The following is a 22,126-nucleotide window of genomic DNA, read 5'->3' on the forward strand; positions in this document are numbered from 1 at the left end:
AAGGAAACAACCAACAAAACTAAAAGGCAACCAACGGAATGGGAAAAGATATTTGCAAATGACATATCGGACAAAGGGCTAGTATCCAAAATCTATACAGAGCTCACCAAACTCCACACCCGAAAAACAAATAACCCGGTGAAGAAATGGGCAGAAAACATGAATAGACACTTCTCTAAAGAAGACATCCGGATGGCCAACAGGCACATGAAAAGATGCTCAATGTCGCTCCTCATCAGGGAAATACAAATCAAAACCACACTCAGATATCACCTCACGCCAGTCGGAGTGGCCAAAATGAACAAATCAGAAGACTATAGACGCTGGAGAGGATGTGGAGGGAACCCTTTTGCACTATTGGTGGGAATGCAAATTGGTGCAGCCACTCTGGAAAAGTGTGGAGGTTCCTCAAGAAATTAAAAATAGACCTACCCTATGACCCAGCAATAGCACTGCTAGGAATTTACCCAAGAGATACAGGAGTACTGATGCACAGGGGCACTTGTACCCCAATGTTTATAGCAGTACTCTCAACAATAGCCGAATTATGGAAAGAGCCTAAATGTCCATCAACTGATGAATGGATAAAGAAACTGTGGTTTATATACACAATGGAGTACTACGTGGCAATAAGAAAGAATGAAACATGACCCTTTGTAGCAACATGGATGGAACTGGAGAGTGTGATGCTAAGTGAAATAAGCCATACAGAGAAAGACAGATACCATATGTTTTCACTCTTATGTGGATCCTGAGAAACTTAACAGAAACTCATCGGGGAGGGGAAGAAAAAAAAAAAAAAGAGGTTAGAGTGGGAGAGAGCCAAAGCATAAGAGACTCTTAAAAACTGAGAACAAACTGAGGGTTGATGGGGGGTGGGAGGGAGGGGAGGGTGGGCGATGGGTATTGAGGAGGGCACCTGGGTGTTGTATGGAAACCAATTTGACAATAAACTTCATACATTGAAAAAAAAAAAAAGAAAGTAGCACAAGCAACATCATATGCTCTCTGGGATACATTAGAAAAACTCTTCAAGAAATAAGGAGTCTTGAAGAAGCATGCTTACTCTATCACTTCTCAGCACCCCAATTCTATTCAAAAGGCAGTAGGAACAAGAGACTTTATTTTTTACTATGGGCTCTATGGCAGTAAATGGGTTAGCTAACCATCACCAGCCAAATAGTCTTCAAACAGCAAGTTTATAATCAATTAATAAATTTACAAAATTCCTCTTGCCACCCCCTCTCTCTGCTATCCCACCACTCTGAAGGAAATGGCAGAAACTCTTCCCAAGAAAATGGGACCCACTCTGGCTTCCCAAGCCAAAAACACCACAGTTCCTGCCTTAGTGGCTTCCCACAGTAATCATCCTCCAACCCGTCCAAATCAAGTTTTTAGTTTCCAGAATGCTGATAGTTGCTTTCTGTGGTCAGTATTTTTGCTAAGTGTAGGACTATAGATCAGGAGCAGACAGAACTGTGGAATGTAAACGGCTTTCTCTGGCCTCAGACATATGGGGTTACCATGCCCCACTTGGCTATGTTAGACCAAGCACAGTACAAAAACTGACCTAACGTCTTGAAAATGTCTCAGTCTCCACATCGCTTCCAACAATCGCAGGTCAAGACGTGGGCAGGGGTAGATGTCCCTTAAATAAAAAACTTGTCTTTCTAAAATGTGTATACAAGTCTAGTTTTAAATTTTCTTAAAAAGAAAATAAAAGAAAAAGAGTCATACTCACTCAGTTCTTTGCCAACTGCTGCCACAACACAGTTCTTAGGTATTTCAATCAAAGCACTGATCCCTTCAAAAATATATATGACAAAGGTCAAATTATTTTCTTCAAAGATTATATGAAAAATAAAAACATTTTCAGATTTATGCAAGTTATTTCCCATAAAAGGGTTGTAACAATAAAGCACACACAATATACTACATCATGGTTCCCTGCTCACCTGCACACGGAAAATGAGTCTGTGATAAGTATTAGAGACCTAAAGAAGATGCAGATTTACTAAAGGTAGGATATGCTCTGTTGACAATTTCACTATTATGGTCAACTTTTTTTAACCAGGAATCCCTAAAGATAATCACCATTTAGAAGATGACTAGCTCAAAGAAGATATAAAGAAAATATTATGTGGATGCTTCGATGGCTTGTGGGTTATATTTTTTTTTATAAGAATGGGGATAATAGCTAGTATGTTTATTCTGAAGCCAATTCAGATTATTAGTCAGTGGGAGCTTGTTATCACAATTATGGCTCCTGAGATGTGTTGATATAATAATAATGAGAATGGGGGTTTAATTACTACGGGAAGGATATAAACCAACATTTTCTGGGTATGGGCCCAATAGCTTATTTAGCTGACCTTACTGTAGAATATGGCATAATATGGTAGCACGAAGACTTCTAAATTCTTAGGATTAAGTTCGAGTCCTAGAATTCTAGAAATAAGAGGATTTAAACCTCTATTATTTACTCTATCAAAGTAACTCTTTTTTCACACATATTTCTTATGTTTGGGGTGGAATGCTTGCTGTGATGATGGGCAAGGATACACATCATATGCATATGGCTAGAGTGAGGGGTAGGAAATTTTTTCTTGGAAGACCTATGACTTGGTCATATCGGAATCATGGGTAGGATGCTCAAATTCATAGGAAAGTGAATGTTAGGAATAGGGTTTTGACGGTAAAGTTAACAGTACATAGTTCTGGTATATATGGGTTGTGAAATCCTCCAAAGAATAGGATTGTTGTGAGAATATTTAATATGATAATGTTAGCATATTTCGCTAGGACAAATAGGGCGAAGGGGTCTGCTGCATATTCAACGTTGAATCTGGAAACGAGTTCTGATTCTCCTTCTGTTAGATCGAAAAGATATAAAGATAGAATTCTGAGTATCTTTTTATAGCTGAATCATGAAATGGTTGCAGAGAGACCATAATTTTTAAGCCTTGCTAGCCAAAAATCAAGCAAGCCTCATGAAAGGAGCTTCATGACATAAAGGTCTAACAGCACGGCTAACTCAATGGCATCTGGTAATTTGGAAAACCCAAATCACAAAAGGCTCACCAATAATAACTGATAGCCTTCTCAAAGGTTTCTAACAGAGGGGCGCCTGGGTGGCTCAGTCGGTTAAGCGGCCGACTTCAGCTCAGGTCATGATCTCGCGGTCCGTGAGTTCGAGCCCCGCGTCGGGCTCTGTGCTGACAGCTCGGAGCCTGGAGCCTGGAGCCTGTTTCGGATTCTGTGTCTCCCTCTCTCTGACCCTCCCCCGTTCATGCTCTGTCTCTCTCTGTCTCAAAAATAAATAAACGTTAAAAAAAATTAAAAAAAAAAAAAAAAAAGGTTTCTAACAGATTTTCTCAAAGATTTCCACTATCTCTTGAGACACTGATAAATAGGACAATACTATGATTACTTAATAGTTCTCAAAGATAACTTGCAAAAGGGAGACTACAATAACAGGTAATTTCCATTATCAGACAAAATATTCTTGTTAGTCCTTATTTCATTATTTCATAACATAGTTACTAATAATTCATGGAATAAAATTCACAGGTAACCACAGGCTAGTGTAAGAAACAGAAAGGAAAATATACGTGTAAATAAAGAGATATAACTCATGATAACAGGAAACATGAAAATACAATCTAGATACTACCAACATTACTAGTGATCAAACATTGAATTGAAAGGTAAAACTGAAAATCCTAGAAACATAGTGATTTAGTTTTGTTAAGACATCACATTACTTTTCTGATTTAGTATCTTTGTGGAGATAAGTTAGTTCTAATTGTGAACTGTAAATTCAATTCACAGGGCTCCTGCTACCTTTACAGTATCAATATGCTTAATAATATTCTTTCTAGGATGTCAATGGGTTTATTGATTACTTTTAGAAACAAACATAGTTAACAGTATATCACATAACTTCAAGGTTATTCTTTAAATTTTCTCATTTATACTTAAATATTTTTACTCTGAATAATTTTTTATTTTATTGTTTAAGATCCTTGGTATCAGAAGTCAAACTGATTTTCTTTTCTCAAAACCAAAAATATTAACCAAATTCTGAACTTTATTAGTAAGTTTGCACAATGCATGGACTTTCTAGTAAAACCAATTATAAAATGAGGTCATCCTTTGGAATCTATTCAAAATCCAATGGCCCCACAAATAAAGAAGAAAACTCTATTATAAAGTTGGAAAGGTGTAATTCCATGTATCAATGTGCTCATCTAACTCAGTTTAGGAACGCAGACCAAGAGTATAAATCAAAGTTTTTCTTGACCACTTTTGAGAAATTCTGTTATAAGTGGGTGGGGGAGGCTTCTCCCTCCAATTTGGGATATAAATATATTTTATACAACCATCAAACTGGAGAAATAAGGTTACATGATATATTAAGAACTGAAAAGAAAAACCCCTATATTAATTAATGAATACAGAGGTATTCATAGGAAGTCTCTTCGAAGATTCATTATGTCTTTTAAAGAATATCAATCATGGTTCATAATTACGTTGATTTGATTTCTTACCTGTATCAGAAAGGTGGCTGGTTTTACATAGGAGATCTAATTTTCGGTTCCACACACATAGGTCATTCCCACCAGAGAGCCAAATATCTAGTCTCTGAAGAACAATTAAGCACTGAAAAATTCATTTGAAATATCAGTTTAGAATTTCAAGCATTCATTGGTGGTTTTTAAATATGTCCACAAGTTCTGTGAAACCATTCTCTTGAAAAGGTGGAGTTTAAGTTTCCCACCCTTGAATGTGGACTCTACTAAGTGGCCTCTAATGAAAAGAATATAGCAGAAGAGACGGTGTGTGACTTGCAAGACTAAATCATAAATGACAAGGTGGCTTCCTCCTTGCTCTCTCGAATCACTCTAGGGCAAACACACAAGCAGCCACATGGAGAAAGATGCACATGCAAAAAAGTAAGACCCTGGACAACAGCCAGCACTAACTTACCAATCATACGAGTCCCCTAGGAACCTCCAACCCCAGTCAAGCCTTCAAATGACAGCAACCTCATAATACATACTGAGCCAGAACTGCTAAGCTGCTCTTTATTCCTGACTACAAACACTGTAAGATAATATTTATTGTTTTAAGCAACTAAGTTTTGAGGTAATTTGTTACTCGGTAATAGATAACACACAAGGCTTAAACTTCCTTTAAAATAAAACTGAATAGGGGCGCCTGGGTGGCGCAGTCGGTTGGGCGTCCGACTTCAGCCAGGTCACGATCTCGCGGTCCGTGAGTTCGAGCCCCGCGTCAGGCTCTGGGCTGATGGCTCGGAGCCTGGAGCCTGCTTCCGATTCTGTGTCTCCCTCTCTCTCTGCCCCTCCCCCGTTCATGCTCTGTCTCTCTCTGTCCCAAAAATAAATAAATGTTGAAAAAAAAATTAAAAAATAAATAAATAAATAAATAAATAAAACTGAATATATGACCTTAGTTTTTATGTAACTCTCAAATCAATACCTCCTAATTCATTTAGGAAAATTAGTATTTCAAGTCTATAGAACTCCTTTACCTTTAACAGTACTTTAAAGTCCACACCTTTAATCATACTCCTCCCACTCAAGACTCTGATTGAATAAAAGGACAAGAGTGAGGGAGAAGAATAAACAAGAAAAGGAAAAGATTCTGATAGTCTTGTCCAAGCTTAGCTTTTAAAACTACTGGAATAAAAAGGGTTGAAAATAAGGCAGTTTCTATTTTAAGAATCCCTACCCTAATTTCTGAATATTTAATGTATCATTATTTTGCTCCCTTTCATTGCTGAATAATATTCCATTGTGTGGATATAGCACATGTGTCCATTTTCAGCTGGAAGACATTTAGGATATTTCCACTTTTGGATTATTATGTACAGTGGTGCCATGAACATTCATCACGTACAAATTTTTGTGTGGACATACATTTTCATTTCTCTTGACAATGAAATAAGAATACCCAGGAGTGAGACTATTGGGCCAAATGATAACTCTTTAAGGCAGCTCTACCATTTTACAATTCCACCAGCAATGTGTGACGGTTCCATTGTCTCCACATCCTTATCAACACGTTACTGCCCTCTAGTGTAAGTGAAATAGTATTATATTATGGTTTTGACTTGCATTTCTCTAATAACTAATGATGTTGAGCTTTTTACATGCTTATTGACCATCTGTATATTTCTTTGGGTAAATGTCTTTCAAATTGTCTACTTTTAACTGGGTTACTTGTGTTTTTATTGTTGAGGGGTTTAAGTTTATTTATTTTGATTGACCACACATGTGCATGAGTTGGGGGGGGGGGGGGGTGGAGAGGGAGAGAGACAATCCCAAGTAGGCTCTATGCTGTCAACACAGAGCCTGATGTGGGGCTTGATCTCATGAACTGTGAGATCATGACCTGAGCCGAGATAGAGTCAGACTCTTTAAACGATTGAGCCACTCCAGTGCCCCTTTATTGCTGTTTTAAGAGTTCTTTATATATTCAGGATACAAGTTCCTTATCAGATATATAATTTACAAGTATTTTCTCACACCCTATGTGTTGGGTTGTCTTCTCACCTTCTTGATAGTGTCCTTAAAAGTATAAAGGCTTTTCATTTTGATGAAATCCAATTTATCACTTTTTTTCTTTTGTTACTGTATTTCTGGTGTCATATTCAAGATCCCTATCCCAAGATCACAAATATTTACTCCCATATTTGTTCCAAGAGTTTTATAGTTTTAGCTCTTAAATTTTGACCTTTGATCCATTTTGAATTTTTATATATGGCATGAAGTAGGGATCCAAATTCATTATTTTGTATAAGGATATCCAGTTGACCCAGAATTATTTGTTGAAGAGACTATTCTTGCTCTTTTTGAAAAGACCTGGCATCCTGGTTGAAAATTAATTAACCACATAAGTGAGGTTTTATATCTGGATTTGGAAATGTATTCCATTCATCTGTATGTCTATCCTTATGCAGAACCACACTGTCTTGATTATTGAACTTTGTAGTAAATTGTGAAATTGGGAAGTTTAACTCTTGTACATTGGCTCTTTATTCTCAAAATTGTTTTAGCTATTTCTGGGGTCCTTTGCACTTCTATACAAATTTGAGGATCCTGGGGCACCAGAGTGGCTAGTTAAGTGTCCAACTCTTGATTTTGGCTCATGTCACAATCTCACAGTTTGTTTGTGGGTTCAAGTCCTGCATCAGATCTGTGCTGACAGCACACAGTCTGCTTGGGATTCTCTCTGCCCCTCCCCTGCTCACACACTAAATTTCCTCTCTCCCTCTCTCAAGATAAATAAATAAGCATTAAAAATAAAAAGAAATGCTTTGAATTTGAGGACTGGTTTGTCAATTTCTGGGTGCAGGGGTGAGGGTGAGGAGGGGAAGCTTGCTGGGATTTTGATGGAGACTGTGTCCAATCTGCAGGTAATTTTGGGTAGTGCTGCAATCTTAACAATATTCAACTTGATCCATGAATATGGAATGACTTTCATGTCTAGATTTTTAGTTTCTTTCAAAAACTATTTTGTAGTTTTTAATGTACAACTCTGTTTCTTCTTTGTTTCTAAGTATTGTATTCTTTTGGATGCTACTGTAAATTCATTTCATTTTCTTAACTGTTTTTTTTTTTTTCATTTTTGGATGTTCATTTTTGGTGTAGAAGAATACAGTTAATTTTTGTATATTGATATCGTATACTGAAACCTTACTAAATCCATTTATTAGCTCCAATAGTTTGGTTATGAATTTAAGATTTAGTATATAGATCATGTCACTTGTGGATATAGTTTTATTTCTTCCTTTCCAATATGGATGCCCATTATTTCTTTTTTATTGCCTATAACACTGAATACCGTCCTTGTTTTATTCCTGATCTCAGGAGGAAAAGTATTCAGTCAGTCTTTCACCATTAATATGATATTAGCTCCAGGGTTTTCATAAATTCCCTTTATTAGACTGAGGAAGTTCTCTATTCTTATTTTGTTGACTACTTTTACCATGAGAGGGTGCTGTCTGTCAAATGCTTTCTGTGCATCGATTTAGATGATCGTATGTTTTTTGTCCTTTACTCTTACTGTAGTATGTTATAGTTACTGATTTTTCCGATGTTAAACTGGGATAAGTCTTATCTGGTCATAGTGCAGAATGTTTTTATATGTTGCTGATTTGGATTGCTAGTATTTTGTTAAGGATAATATACTTCTTCTGCTACTTAATATCTTATCAGAATTTTCCAAACTTCTTATGAATTCTCTAAATACCACTTTTAGCATATGTATCTACCATAATTTAACTATTTTCCTGTAAGATATTTAGGATACTGCCAATCATACATTTATGAAATATATTTGCAATATACATTTCTGTTCATAAATCTCTGCCCAAGTTTGTTTTTTTTTTTTTTTTTTCCTTTAAAGAGTTTTCTGTAAGTAGAGTCTCTGGGTCAATTCATGTAATCATTTAAAATTTTCATTAATAATGCCAAACTGTCTGCTAGGAATATCATCAATTTAATAAAAATGCTAATTTCACCACTTCCTTGCTAATACAAACCCTTATAAAAACTACTAGCTCAAAAAATAAATAATAGCATTTCTTATATTTATTAGGGATCTGAATTTCTTTGATAAATTATCTGTTAAAGAATTGAACCACTGAAATGAAGTGAGTGAAATGATACTTTTAAACAATCTCTTATGAGAAACATCACAGCAGGAGTATATACAACTATCTAGCTGACTAGCATTATAGTAAAACCTCTTTAAAAAATAAGTAAGATACTTTTTCATGATCAGTTCCTATAAACAGTTCATGAAACAGTTCACCCAAAGAATTTGTCCAAAATATACCAAAATTTTCTCCAGTTTTCCTGTTCCCTATTCTTTCAACTCATGTATATTCACTTGAAACCTAATAGCCTCAACTAGCAAAAATATTTTTAAGGTATTTTAAAGAAGCATCTTTTCAGATCGCATAAAACAGAAATTTTCATCAAATCAATATTTTAATAACTCCCTCAAAGACAATCTATTGTTAAATTGGATACAAGCATTTCTGGGCACTTTCTTCCCCCAGAAACCCTACTAAATTGATAATGAAGAATAGCATAGTAGCATGAGATGGCTACCAGAGATGCTGCCTTTTAGGAAAAAAATCAAATACTTTGAACACTGAGACACAACAATTCTTTTTACGTTAAAAAAAAAAAGTGTAAGCTCAAATAAAGAGACAAGGTATCTTTAAAACAAATAAGGTGAGACACCTGGGTGGCTCACTTGGTTAAGCATCCAACTTTTGATTTCAGCTCCGGTCCTGGTCTCATGGGTTAATGAGTTCAAGCCCCATATCAGGCTCTGCACTGACAGTGTGGAACCTGCTTGGGATTCTCTCTCCCCCACTCTCTCTGCCCCTCCCTGCTCTCTCTTTCAAAATAAATAAATAAAAGCTTTTAAAAAATAAAACAAGGAAACATCTCATTTTAGAAGACCCTTTCCGCCACATTTGCTGACATTATTGAAAAACAGACACACTTTCTAAGAAGACCTAAGAATTTCTTCTGTAGGAATCCAAATAACCAAGTCTTCTCCAAATTTGTTTCTCCAACATGTGGCAGAGTTCCTATCATGTAATAAGCTCCAATTATTATTTGTTTGTAAAATCAGTGAACCTAATAGTAACAGCCAATTAGCCATATGACAGTTCTTTGGAATTAAGTAATTGATAATGTCTTATCTTCAGGACCTTATAAAAGGCAGAGAATGAAAGACAAATAAATCCATGTTTTTAGTTCAAAGTGTAAAGAAAACAGACTACCTACTGCTATAGTCATTCTACAACTAGTATGTCTTCCTAGAATTACCTACAAAAACATACTAGGTACTAACCTTTTCCTTATCTTGCTATATATTCACCCCTTGATCTAGTTCCAAATTCAAACATTCCAACATTTTATATGCTCCCTCAAAATCTAGTCTTCCAAGAATCAAATGACTATAAGTATGTATAGAAGAAATAATTCTTAAAACCTACAAAAGTAACTTCATCTACTTATTGAAGATTTTTGCTGAGAAAAAAAGATAATTACCATAAAATATCAGCGTAAGATTTTACCTTTACAGTAGACTGGAAGCATGATACTTTCTGAACTTGTCTGCCAGTATCACAATCCCATACCTAAACTTATGTTAAGAAATAATTTCTAAGTAAAACATTAAAATCTAAATTAAGAGATAAGTTTTCTAATAATTAAATCACAAATGTTATACTCTTAGTTAAAAAAATCTTTAAATAAAGTATATTTACCATCTACACTGTTACTAAAATTAATTCATATAATGAATTATCAACTCAGCATATCAAGCTTATAATCTAAAATATGTTTGAGGTAAATTTTACTACCAAACTATCAGAAAATGTCAAGGAATGAATGATCTGAATACTCAAAATTTATAGGCATTAAATATTCCAAGTGTTTTCTCCAAAATAGTCCACCATGATTTAATAAATGCTCAACATAAAGTATTTACACTAAAAACAACCAGTTCCATTAATTCTTACTGAAAGCTCCTTCAACATGCATGGCACGTTTACTACTATTATACTGATTGACAAAAGCCAGTAACAGTGTATTACTTGTACACATTCTTAAAATAATTAGAGGACCTTCTATGAGTGTCCAAGGTTAGTTTGACTTAAGAAGTATAACCATTTTCAAATTTTTTATCCCACTTCCTATGGTAACATATACATTCTACACCATGTCTGAGCACATGTTTACATATAGACATTCATGTATATACACACACACAGACACACACACACACACACACACACATATACATACACACATATGTGTATGGATAGACTGTTAAGACTATTACCTGACAAAAATTAAAAATTTACCTTCAGCATTTAATGAAGTTTGTTAATAGTGGAGACTCAAGCAGCCTGGAACTGGATTTTTTTTTTTTTTAATTTTTTTTAACGTTTATTTATTTTTGAGACAGAGAGAGACAGAGCATGAATGGGGGAGGGTCAGAGAGAGGGAGACACAGAATCCGAAACAGGCTCCAGGCTCTGAGCTGTCAGCCCAGAGCCTGACGCGGGGCTCAAACTCACAGACCGTGAGATCATGACCTGAGCCGAAGTCGGACGCTTAACCAGTTGAGCCACCCAGGCGCCCCTGGAACTGGATTTTTAACAAGAAAATTCATTATGTGAAGCAAATGACTCTATACCATTATTTACAAGTAAAGTTCATGCTGATACTGTCTCAGCTACTCATTCCTGTACTATAATAATTCAGTAAGTGCCTCTAAATATTATTACAGTACCTTAGGAATGGTCTAATAAAACCAAAGTATTTTAGGGGTGCCTGGGCACCTCAGTTGGTTAAGCCTCCGACTTCAGCTTAGGTCATGATTTACGGTCTGTGAGTTCAAGGCCCGTACTGGGCTCTGTGCTGACAGCTCAGAGCCTGGAGCCTGCTTCGGATTCTGTGTCTCCCTCTCTCTCTGCCCCCTCCCCCACTCAGGCTCTGTCTCTCTCTCTCTCTCTCTCAAATATAAACAAACATGAAAAAAATTTTTTAAACAAAGTATTTTAAATTCTATTTTTGGAGATTATACTGATACTAAAAGCAAAAGCTTTAGTGCCTAAACTAATATTTACCTCAATAAAACGGTATTAATAAAGTTACACTGACCTAAACATACATAGTAATACTGTTTATGCAATATTGTCATCACCACAGAATATAGTTTACCACATGTAAATCGTACCTGGAAGTTTTTTCACCTACTGACAATGTGTCTAGAAATCACTTGAGTTCATTTACAGTGTGTCAAAAAGTTTGTCCTGGTTGTATAGAAGCCCGGGAAACATCTACTCCTTTGGACTTACTCCAAAACTTACTTCACTAATGCTTGAAACTATTTAAAACAGAACTCTCAGATAAGCACAGATGATTTAAAGCGAATCTTTGATACCTTTTTAAAAAAATAAGTAAAGATTAGTTTCCATAAGTAACTGGCCATTAAGGCTTTCTTAAATCTAATTCCTCATACAAATATTAAAGGCTGAATTTTAAGGAATGTTTAAGGAAAATCTTTTATAAAGGCAGTATTATACAATGGTTGAGAGTTCTGACTCTGCAGTCAGACTGCTTGCTTTCTGCCCTATAATGGCTGTGTGACCTAGGGGCAAGTTACTTAATTACCCTCTCTGTGCCTCTTTTCTTATCTGTAAATGAGAAAATACTTACTATAAGAATTAAATGGACTAATGTATGTAATAGGTAATATGTGTAAAAATATGTGTAATATATGTTAAACAGAACAATGCCTAGCACACATAAGCACTCTATAAAACATTACTGCTGTTATACCTTAAATTTTTACCTAAAAGTATGGAGGGAAGATAATTTACTCTTTTAAAACTGCTTTTAAACACTAAATATTAATATTAACCACTGAGGAGATGGCAATTCACTTTTCTGCCAGACTCAGATGCTCAAAGAGTTCTTACGGGTTGGGGCCATTACATTTCTTTTGCTGTACAATGCCGTATAGAGGAAAATGTGAATTATTCTCCAGTCCAACTCATCTTTGTTTCTCTAAATTGAAAAGCAAATGGAGATAAGTACTTTTAAGCCTAAATTCTCCCAATTTCTCCATTTTATATAACTTGATATAATAGTAACTCTGGAAAGAACTTTAGTCATGCGGTTTCCACCAATAATAAGCCTTTAACCTATATCCAGTCAAATACTTTCAGTTGCCTAATACTTTTAAGAAGTGTATTATGAAGGCTAAAGCAAAATCATTTTTTGCTCAAATTCATGTACAGACAAGCCCCAAAAGGCTAAAACTAATAATGTAGGTACTGGTCCGTTGGGTCACTATAGGTATTTTACTCTCTTCCAGATTTAAGGATACAATAACTGTTCTATCAGCAGAGGCTGTCAAGATCAGTTGATTCTTTTCTTCACAAACTTCCAAGGAAGGAAATGTAATAATGGCTGTTATCTTCTGAGTGTGCCCATTAAGTTCCAGAAGTTTTTCTCCTGTCTGAAATACCAATAAAAATTTTAATAGGCTCATATTATATTCATAACTTAAATAATCTTAAATGACAATGTTAAGAAAAATCGCCATATACAAAATACATAATTCCATTTTTAATTACTTAGGTGTTATACTTTAACGTTAAGCAATCAAATAGAATCTAAACAGGTACTGGAAGAGTAGCCATAAATAATCTTAATTATTTGCTAATAGAAAATACTAAATTCTAGCATATTTTATATGAAAATTTAAAAGAATATCTTCCTATATGGTTTTAAGACCTGTGTAAATCAAGTATAAAAATATCAGTAAATGATCAGTAGAAAAAAATAGGGAGTCTGCATTATCCTTAAGTATTTGTTATCTAAGTCTCCACAGTTAAAATGTTGAAGGAAATAAAAGCATGATAACACAATATATACACTATATACATCCAATAATATATCAACTGTTCATAAAGTCAGTCTCCACTCCATCTCTAACACCAACAGCTATTCTTACCCATCCAATGTCTTCATCTATCAGTATCTCACTGATTTTTCCCAAGTAGTAAACATATAAAAATCCTAAGTAAATATAACAAACTGCAAATCGTTCCAAGGTTGCAGTATTTCATGAATGTGGTAAACATAATGCTAAATAATTGCTTTAATCACGGGCAAAACCATTGAAAAATAAGGATCTGACAGAGTCAGACCAGATACCAATCCAAATTAACAGTGAGAAGATAAATGCTTCAAAAGGGAATAATTTGAGCATCAAAGGATCAGGAAGAGAGGTCCTGGAAAAATGTGATGAAGCTTAAATATTTTACACAACAAAAATTAGTCTTTTATTATATTACTATTAAAGTCAAACATGAGAATATTATATTATCATACAATTTTGAAATAAAAATTGTATCTCTCCCAAAAATCAACACTTGATTCATTTTCAGAATCAGTGCATAGTTGTTGATAAGTTTTGTTGAATAAGATTAAAACTTTTGTTTTTGTAATTTGGCATTTGTTTCTCAGGAAAAAAATCTTAATTCAAAACCTTTCTCTATTATGAAATATTGATCCCCATTTTAAATGGATTCATCCTAAGTAGCCTTTTTAAACTATCAATTAGTCGCATTATACTGCTATGCAGGTACATACCTAGATAGTGTTTATGAATGCATCCTCAACTATATAGTCAAATCTTTAAGTTTTGTTTTTTTACGTTAAAGAGAGAGAGAAGGAGGGAAGGAGGGAGGGAGGGAGGGAGGGAGGGAGGGAGGGAGGGAGGGAGGGAGGGAGGGGTATAGAGAGACGGAGAGAGAGAATCTCAAAGAGGCTCCACACTGTCAGCACAGAGCCCAACATGGGGCTCCATCTCACCAACCATGAGATCATGACCTGAGCCGAAATCAAGAGTCAGACGCTTAACCGACTGAGCCACCCAGGCACCCCTACAGTCATGTCTTTATTACACAATCCACATAGAATTTTTAATACACACCTGGGCATTCCACACAACTACAATTCCATCATCACCAGCAGATGCAAACCTGGGTAGAGAAAAAAAGTGAAAGAAAAATCTCTGGTGACATTTATTTGCTAAAATAACTTACAAATATCAGAATTTATTAATGGTATTTTAACTTACTAATATTAATTCAGGTTAGGTTAAACTAATTCAACAAATACCTAAGGAATATCTTCTGGGTTTTAGGCCAGGTACAAAGATAAATAAAACTGAAGATGCAAAGATAAATAAAACCATTCAGAGTTCCAATGAATCAGCAGCTAGAACTGTAAGAATGAGGGAGGCCTATAACTAATCTTTCAAGTCCTTCCTGGCTTGAATTATATGATTAAACCCTGACGTAAGTGATAGGAAACTAAGCTGAGGAAGAGCTTCACTTGATGGGAAGTGATATTCCAAGAATGTAACGAAGGAGTCACTTTCTCAGATAAGTTCATTATTTCTATTATTTTCTCTGCTAAGATGTTTTAATTAGTTTCCTATTTAAAGCAAAGATCTCTCCTTTGCTCCTCTTGGCTCTTGGTCTTTCCGTGTAAATACCATGTTTTTAGTTTAGAAGCTTTGAGGTTTTTTGAAGGTTTTTATTTTGTTTTTCAGTGAAAATGCTTGAAATGGAAAGAAGTAAAGCAAAGTTTGCTTGCTGGCATGAAAAAAAGAGCTGTGATGAACCTGGTTATAGCTTCTTTCTCCTCTTTACTTCCCATTCACTATATATAAAGGAACAATTATCTATACTTTGTAGAGTAGAAGTTATCCATGATAAAAACACTGTCAAGAAAAGTAATTTGTTATATAGGATTACTCATCATAGTGACTGCATTATAATAAAATCAAGAAAGCACTGTTCTCAAGCAATGTCCCAACACAATGGTTTACAGCAATCACACTGTAAGCATGTCAAGTAATGTTATTAATAATGTATGTAAGTTTGTAAATGATTCTTTAATAAATCAAAATTGATCCAAAGTTGTTCACATAATATCATTTTCATTCACTTGTATTCAAGGTTTGCTTGAATACGAGAGAGAAGTGGTATTATAGAAAGCCAGCTAAGAACTGTGTATAACTGGCCCCTTATAGTTAACAACCATTAATAAATGATAATCCATTAGCAGCTATGGCATTTAGAAAACATGTTCTTCCTTGCAAAACTGTTAGTGTGTTTCATAAAATCTGGGTATGCCTTGAATGTCTTCATTGAAGTAAACATTGTTAGGCACAGATGTCTATTGTTGGTGAACTGACACACTACGACACAAAAATTATTTTGTTCCTGAGATTATCTGTTCCAATGAATTTTACCACTATATGAGATCCATAAAATTTCACTACTTCAGTCATATAACAATTTCCTTAACATTCCAAACTGAGCTTCAAGTTCTAATTTCTCATATTCAGTTTCAAAGTCCCATAAGTAACTGCTATCTTCACTGGCTCTGACAATTCCCACACTCAGCACTCATTTCAAAATCCTTCAACTATATCTCCTACTACAGGAGCTAAGAGATTATTCAGGAGATGGGAAATTGGTCAAATACATTCTTACCAAAGTCTATTAATAATTTGTTTAATACAGAACTACGTTATCTTTTTAACTGAAAGGACCTTCAAAACTTCCTAGGTAACCAGTGAGAAATCACCTGCAGAGTTATTTTTAAATCCATGCCTAACATTTATTCTTATTTCAAAATGAAATATATAAAAGATCTGGAGATTTAAAAGAAAACAAAACAATCATTTTTAAATTAAAAATACAATTTCTTGTTTAATAACATACATTTTTCTGAATCAGAATAGTAAACAATGCATGAGTACCAAAAATAGTTGCTGGACGTCAATCTTTAAGAGCTTATGTTTCTAGGCTTATTGATTTCTTTTTATTTGTATAGTGATGGTGGGGAGGCAGGACTCAAGGTCTTAAGTTTTCTTTGGTATAAAACATCAATTTCTATTGATTCTCGAAACTCTTATAATTGCTTTTCTCCTTTCTAGAAGACTGCAGGTTTAAAATACATACTTTTTCTAACCCTGATTTTTAACTTCTCATTATTGTTTTATCGTGTCTGAATCTCATGAGTTCACAATGAGAGATGATTGAATGGTTGAGAGTTTAGAAATGATAGAGCATTTCACCTCAAACTTTAATTCAATCAGTAGTGAACAAAAGTTAAATCTAAACAATGCTCAATAGTAATGCATGAAATCACAGCCAATTTTTTATTGCTCAGAGGTCAATTACCTAGTTGGTGGATTATTCAGGCCTTTCAATTTTCTTATATATTCTATTGCTGCCTTTTTCTTTTTTCTTTTTTTTTTTTTTTTGGTGCCATTTCAGTATTTATTATTACCTCCTCTAAAGAAAAAACATGAAGCTTAAAAATACAAATCAATATCACTTTCCTACATATTAGTATCTCCCATAAAATAACAAAGGGTTGGGAGATCATTCACAAATTATAATTAGCCATGCTATTAGGATGGATAATTGAAAACTAGCTACACTTCATCAGTTTATCTTAAAGTAAATCAGTTTATCCTAATCAGTCAAGTACATACTTCAGCCATCTGCAAACCATAAATGAAAATTCAACCCAAGAATTCCTAATAGTAAGATACATTATAATTGGTAAACAGAAATAATCAACTATAAAAAAGGACTAATTAAAATGCCAATAAGGTTTAAATTATTCAATAGAAGGAAGAATTATGGCTATATTGCATTAAAATTATAATAACAATTTTTAAAACATTCTAAATTAATAGAATCCAAAATTCACATCTGAAGATAAGGTTTTAAGAGAAATGCTTCTTTACTGATGGCACAAAATGTATTTAGTAGATTCATGCTAGGTGATGAAAATATCAAGATCAATTACATGTGGTTCTTGTTTCAAGATCTTAAAATTCAGCGATTGTTTAGAAATGTACTGTATTTCATCAAATCTAAGATATCAATTACAAGACATTCTATTATTTTATGGATTATTAAGATAAAAATACTGCCAATTATAACTGAAAGACACCATCAGATATATACTGTTTCCAAATTTCAGAGAGGTTAAAATAGGAAAAAAATAGTCTTCTTAGAATCAACATAATAATTGCCATATTTATTAATGTTTATAATGTGGCACTTTCTAGTCCAACAAAACTCTGATTATATCCAACAGGTTTAAAGCACTAAAGAAATGTTTTTTCAATGAATGAGCAAACATTTAAGTGTTGCAAGGGCTCTGTAAAATAGATAATCATTCAGTTTATTAACATAACCTCACTTTTTTTCTTTTATCATTGTTAATATATTTACTGTCACAACAAAAAGTAAAATTAAAAAAATTTAAAATCCAGCATCCCACTCCACACATGAAATTCCTTTTATTTTTTTCATGTCCCTGTCCCATATTTATGTATAATCTTCAACATGAAACCACATCTTTAAAAATACTCAGACTATACAATTAAATGACTAAGTAAAAAACTATATGCATGAAAAGAAGCTTAACAAGGTGAAGCATGATTTAAAGACCTATAAAAAAACTTTTAGAATGTCCCATCTTTTCCTCCCCTAATCATGAGAACTAAATTTACCATAAGAGTTGATGATTCACTCATTCAAGAAATATTTATTAAACACTATATATTAAGCATTAAATTTAATTATATTTGATAATACATATTTGATATTGAAAGTAAAGATTAAAAGGACAGTTCTTACCCTTGAAGAACTCAGTCTACATTACTAAGTAATGCTACAGGGTCCACATCATGAATCCATTGAGAATTCTCATTTATATTCAATTTAATTTATAGAAATCATTCCTTATAGTTTTTTAAATTTTTTTTAACATTTATTTATTTTTGAGACAGAGAGAGAGCATGAACAAGGGAGGGTCAGAGAGAGAGGGAGACACAGAATCTGAAACAGGCTTCAGGCTCTGAGCTGTCAGCACAGAGCCCGATGCGGGGCTCAAACTCACGGGCAGTGAGATCATGATCTGAGCCGAAGTCGGCCACTTAACCGACTAAGCCACCCAGGCGCCCCGAAATCATTCCTTTTAAAGGAAGGTGTTTAACTTTCCCTTTGAACATCTCAGAGAAAGTGCTCTCATTCTTGCCAACTGTGAACTGAAATGTACAGCAAAGCTTCACAAAGATTTGTATAAAATATTTTCACAACAATTCCTATGGCTATTACCTAAGTGCTTATTTAATAGTTCTTATTCATTTGAATTTATTTCAATTAAGTCAAAGGTGGCTACAGATACCAATATAACCTTAGAGGATATAATGAAAAGTACAGTCCACAAACCTGCACATAAACTTTCCTGTATTCAATATCTACATCATAAAGCACTTGAAAAATAAAAACAGAATATTATGGCAATACAGAAAATACTTATAGTTAACTAACTTCCCACATAATCCACAAATCTAATACGTGATGCAACTAAAGTAGTACACATTTTTTATAATAAAATACAGTTGAAAAATGGTACTACAATACCAAAACCACACACAATTGAAAATATACAAAAATTTCATTTAAAATAGATTTTTACTGGGGGGCCTGGGTGGCTCGGTCGGTTGAGTGACCAACTTTGGCTCAGGTCATGATCTCACAGTTTGAAAGTTCGAGCCCCACATTGGGCTCTATGCTAACAGCTCTGAACCTGGAACCTGCTTCGGATTCTCTGTCTCCCTCTCTCTCTGCCCCTCCCCACCTCATGCTCTGTCTCTGTCTCAGAAATAAACATACATACATACATATACATACATAAATAAAATAGATTTTTACTGGGGCTCCTGGGTGGCTCAGTCATTTAAGCGTCTGACTCTGGATTTTGGCTCAGGTCACTATCTCATTGTTTGTGAGAGTTCGAATCCCTCATTGGGCTCTTCTTCGCTGACAGTGAATCTGCTTCAGATTCTGTCACTCCCCCTCTGCCCCTCCTCTGGTTGTGCTCTCTCTCAAAAAAAATAAACTTAAAAAAATAAATACCGAAATAGATTTTTATTTATCTTTTTGCTAGAACTACTTGAAGAAAATCAAAGAAGTATGTAGAGACCTGTAGAGAAATGAAAGGGAACTTGAAAGCATTTTCATGACCCAGAGATATTGATGTCATTGATCCTTTCATTAGATTTACTTGAACATGATTTTTTTTTTCCTTAAGAAAAATGCATACATCAGGGCGCCTGGGTGGCTCAGTTGGTTAAGTGTCCAACTTTGGCTCAGCTCATGGTCTCACAGTTCGTGGGTTAGAGTCCCATGTCAGGCTCTGTGCTGACAGCTCAAAGCCTGGAGCCTGCTTAGGATTCTGTGTCTCCCTCTCTCTCTGCCTCTCCCTCGCTTGCACTCTGCCTCTCTTTCTCCAAAATAAACAAACATTAAAAAAAATGCATACAACTACATAACTCTAATATGTCAATGTCTGATGTCCCTCTTTAGTTCACATACATTGAAGGTATTGGAAGATTCCATAGTTTTCATGGTCATTAGGAAAGGTAAACCCTTTGTAAATTCTCCCCTCCACCAAATCACAAACAGGAAGCTAAACTACACATCAAAGTTTTCAACTACTAGAAAACCAAAACTTCCTGTGATTTCTATTAAAGGGAATCTCTAGGGGTACCTGGGTGGCTCAGTTGGTTAAACGTCTGACTTCGGCTCAGGTCATGATTTCACAATTGGCGGGCCCGAGCCCTGTGTCGGGCTCTGTGCTGATAGCTCAGAACCTGGAGCCTGCTTTAGATTCTGTCTCCCTCTCTCTCTGCCCCTCCTCCCTCATGCTGTGTCTGTCTCAAAAATAAATTAAAATGTTAAGAAAAATTTTTTTAGTAAAGGGAAGCTCTATTTACCTGAGCTCAAGTTTCTGTGAAAGAATTTCTAACTACTAAAGAAACATCTTGGCCTCTCTGCCCCACCAGTTAAATTAGTGTGTGAGAATGAACTGAGCATGCTCAGTTCAAATCCTTCAGGGCTTTCTCTGAGGATGTGTTTATACAGAGAGGGAACATTCTGGTTTGCTCTTGTTTTTGAGGTAAGCTTACATATGAGTGGGAGGCCTGCAGATGTCCAGGTGTACCAGTGATTTGAGTGATATGTCTACCCACCTCAGGATGAAGTATGAGAAATCCCAGAGCAGTTGTATATCAAAGCCAACATCCTTTAATCCAGCTTTTTGCCAGTTATTACTTAATATGTTCAGGTCCATCTATGTGATTCCTGCATCCAGTATCTAAGAAAAAGTTTTCTTGTTTTTTCATCTTTAAGTTTTATTTATTTTGAGAGAGATAGAGGAAGAAAGATGAAAGTGAGGAGGGGAGGGGCAGAGAGAGGAGGAGAGAGAGAATCCCAAGCAGTCTCCACGCTCAGCACAGAGCTGATGCAGGGCTGGATCACACGACTGTGAGATCATGACCTGATCTGTAATCAAAAGTCAGACGCTTAACCAACTGAACCACTCAGGTGCCCCTTTAAGAAACAGTTTTATACCCAAACAAAAATACCTTTCAAATTGGCATTTTTATTTCCTCTATATCAAATATATATCATTTTCCAATTTTTCATTATGGATAATTTAAATGTATATAAAAGTGCAAGCAGTATGACAAAAATCACCAGTTACTCATCATCTCTCTTCAATTATCAACTCATGACCATTATTGTTTCATCCGTACCACACCCAATCCCCCCTCTGCAGATTATTTTGAAGCAAATCCAATTAGCTGTATTTCATCAGTAAATATTTCAGTGTGTATCTTTTAGGAATCCTTTACATCAAAGTTACCATTTAATTTCTTAATGTCACCACATACTCAGTGATCATACTTCCCAATCTCATGATTTTTTAAAATTTTATTAGAAGGAGGATCTAAATAAAGTTCATAATTGCAGTAATTGATATAGCTTTAAAGTCTGTTCTATTTATTCTTCATATTTTTCTCCTTGCAGTTTGTATACTCCAACAGGAAATGTAATTTCTCATAGTCTTTTCTTTGTGTGCATGTAAGGTTAACAGCCATCGGTAAACTCTCTAAATTTATTAGAAGTTGCAAAATTACAATATTCCAATTCCACAATTTTTCCTAGCCTGAATTCTTCTATAAAAAGAAATTTCCTCCCATCAATTATTATTGATCCCAGATACAGTCTGTATAGGAAAGGCAATACAGATCTTGCAGATACCCCTTCAGTAGAAGCTGCCCAGCTCTCAGAAAGGTGGTTACTAGCGTCCACCTGTTGACTTCAGGGTCCATTTCAGTTTTGAAGCCAAAGTCATACTACCTCAGTTGGCTTCCAGGTAATGGAACTTAAACAAGGTGGTGGAAGCCAGAAGCATGTTCCTGGATGACCCTCAGCTAATGACTAAGCAAGGCAGAGTTAAAAGTCCCAGTTACTTCTATCCAACATAGAATTCCCCTAAAGGGCATTCTTTCCTCCAGAGCTCCCCATGGGGCCTATAGAGACTTTGTCAGATCTAGACCATAGTCTGAGACAGCTCCCCTTGTCCAATCCTGCTTCTTTCTCTGT

At 35.0% G+C, this 22,126-nt stretch overlaps 1 protein-coding gene across 9 annotated transcripts in view; it reads right to left on the minus strand.

Moving 5' to 3' along the window:
* WDR41 (WD repeat domain 41) overlaps positions 1-22,126 on the minus strand; it is a 209,020-nt gene that overhangs the window by 27,006 nt on the left and 159,888 nt on the right. For 8 of the 9 annotated variants that reach the window (XM_042941724.1, XM_042941744.1, XM_042941753.1 and 5 more), the window contains 5 exons: positions 14,566-14,614; positions 12,952-13,083; positions 10,127-10,189; positions 4,551-4,662; positions 1,742-1,804 (listed from right to left, as the gene is read on the minus strand). In XM_042941724.1, coding sequence (XP_042797658.1) covers positions 1,742-1,804; positions 4,551-4,662; positions 10,127-10,189; positions 12,952-13,083; positions 14,566-14,614 — 419 coding nt within the window. The remainder of the gene's footprint in view (positions 1-1,741; positions 1,805-4,550; positions 4,663-10,126; positions 10,190-12,951; positions 13,084-14,565; positions 14,615-22,126) is intronic. The other variant, XM_042941733.1, reaches the window with a different exon arrangement.

The sequence above is a fragment of the Panthera leo genome, chromosome A1 (genome assembly GCF_018350215.1).
Source record: "Panthera leo isolate Ple1 chromosome A1, P.leo_Ple1_pat1.1, whole genome shotgun sequence".
NCBI classification, from domain to species: domain Eukaryota; kingdom Metazoa; phylum Chordata; class Mammalia; order Carnivora; family Felidae; genus Panthera; species Panthera leo.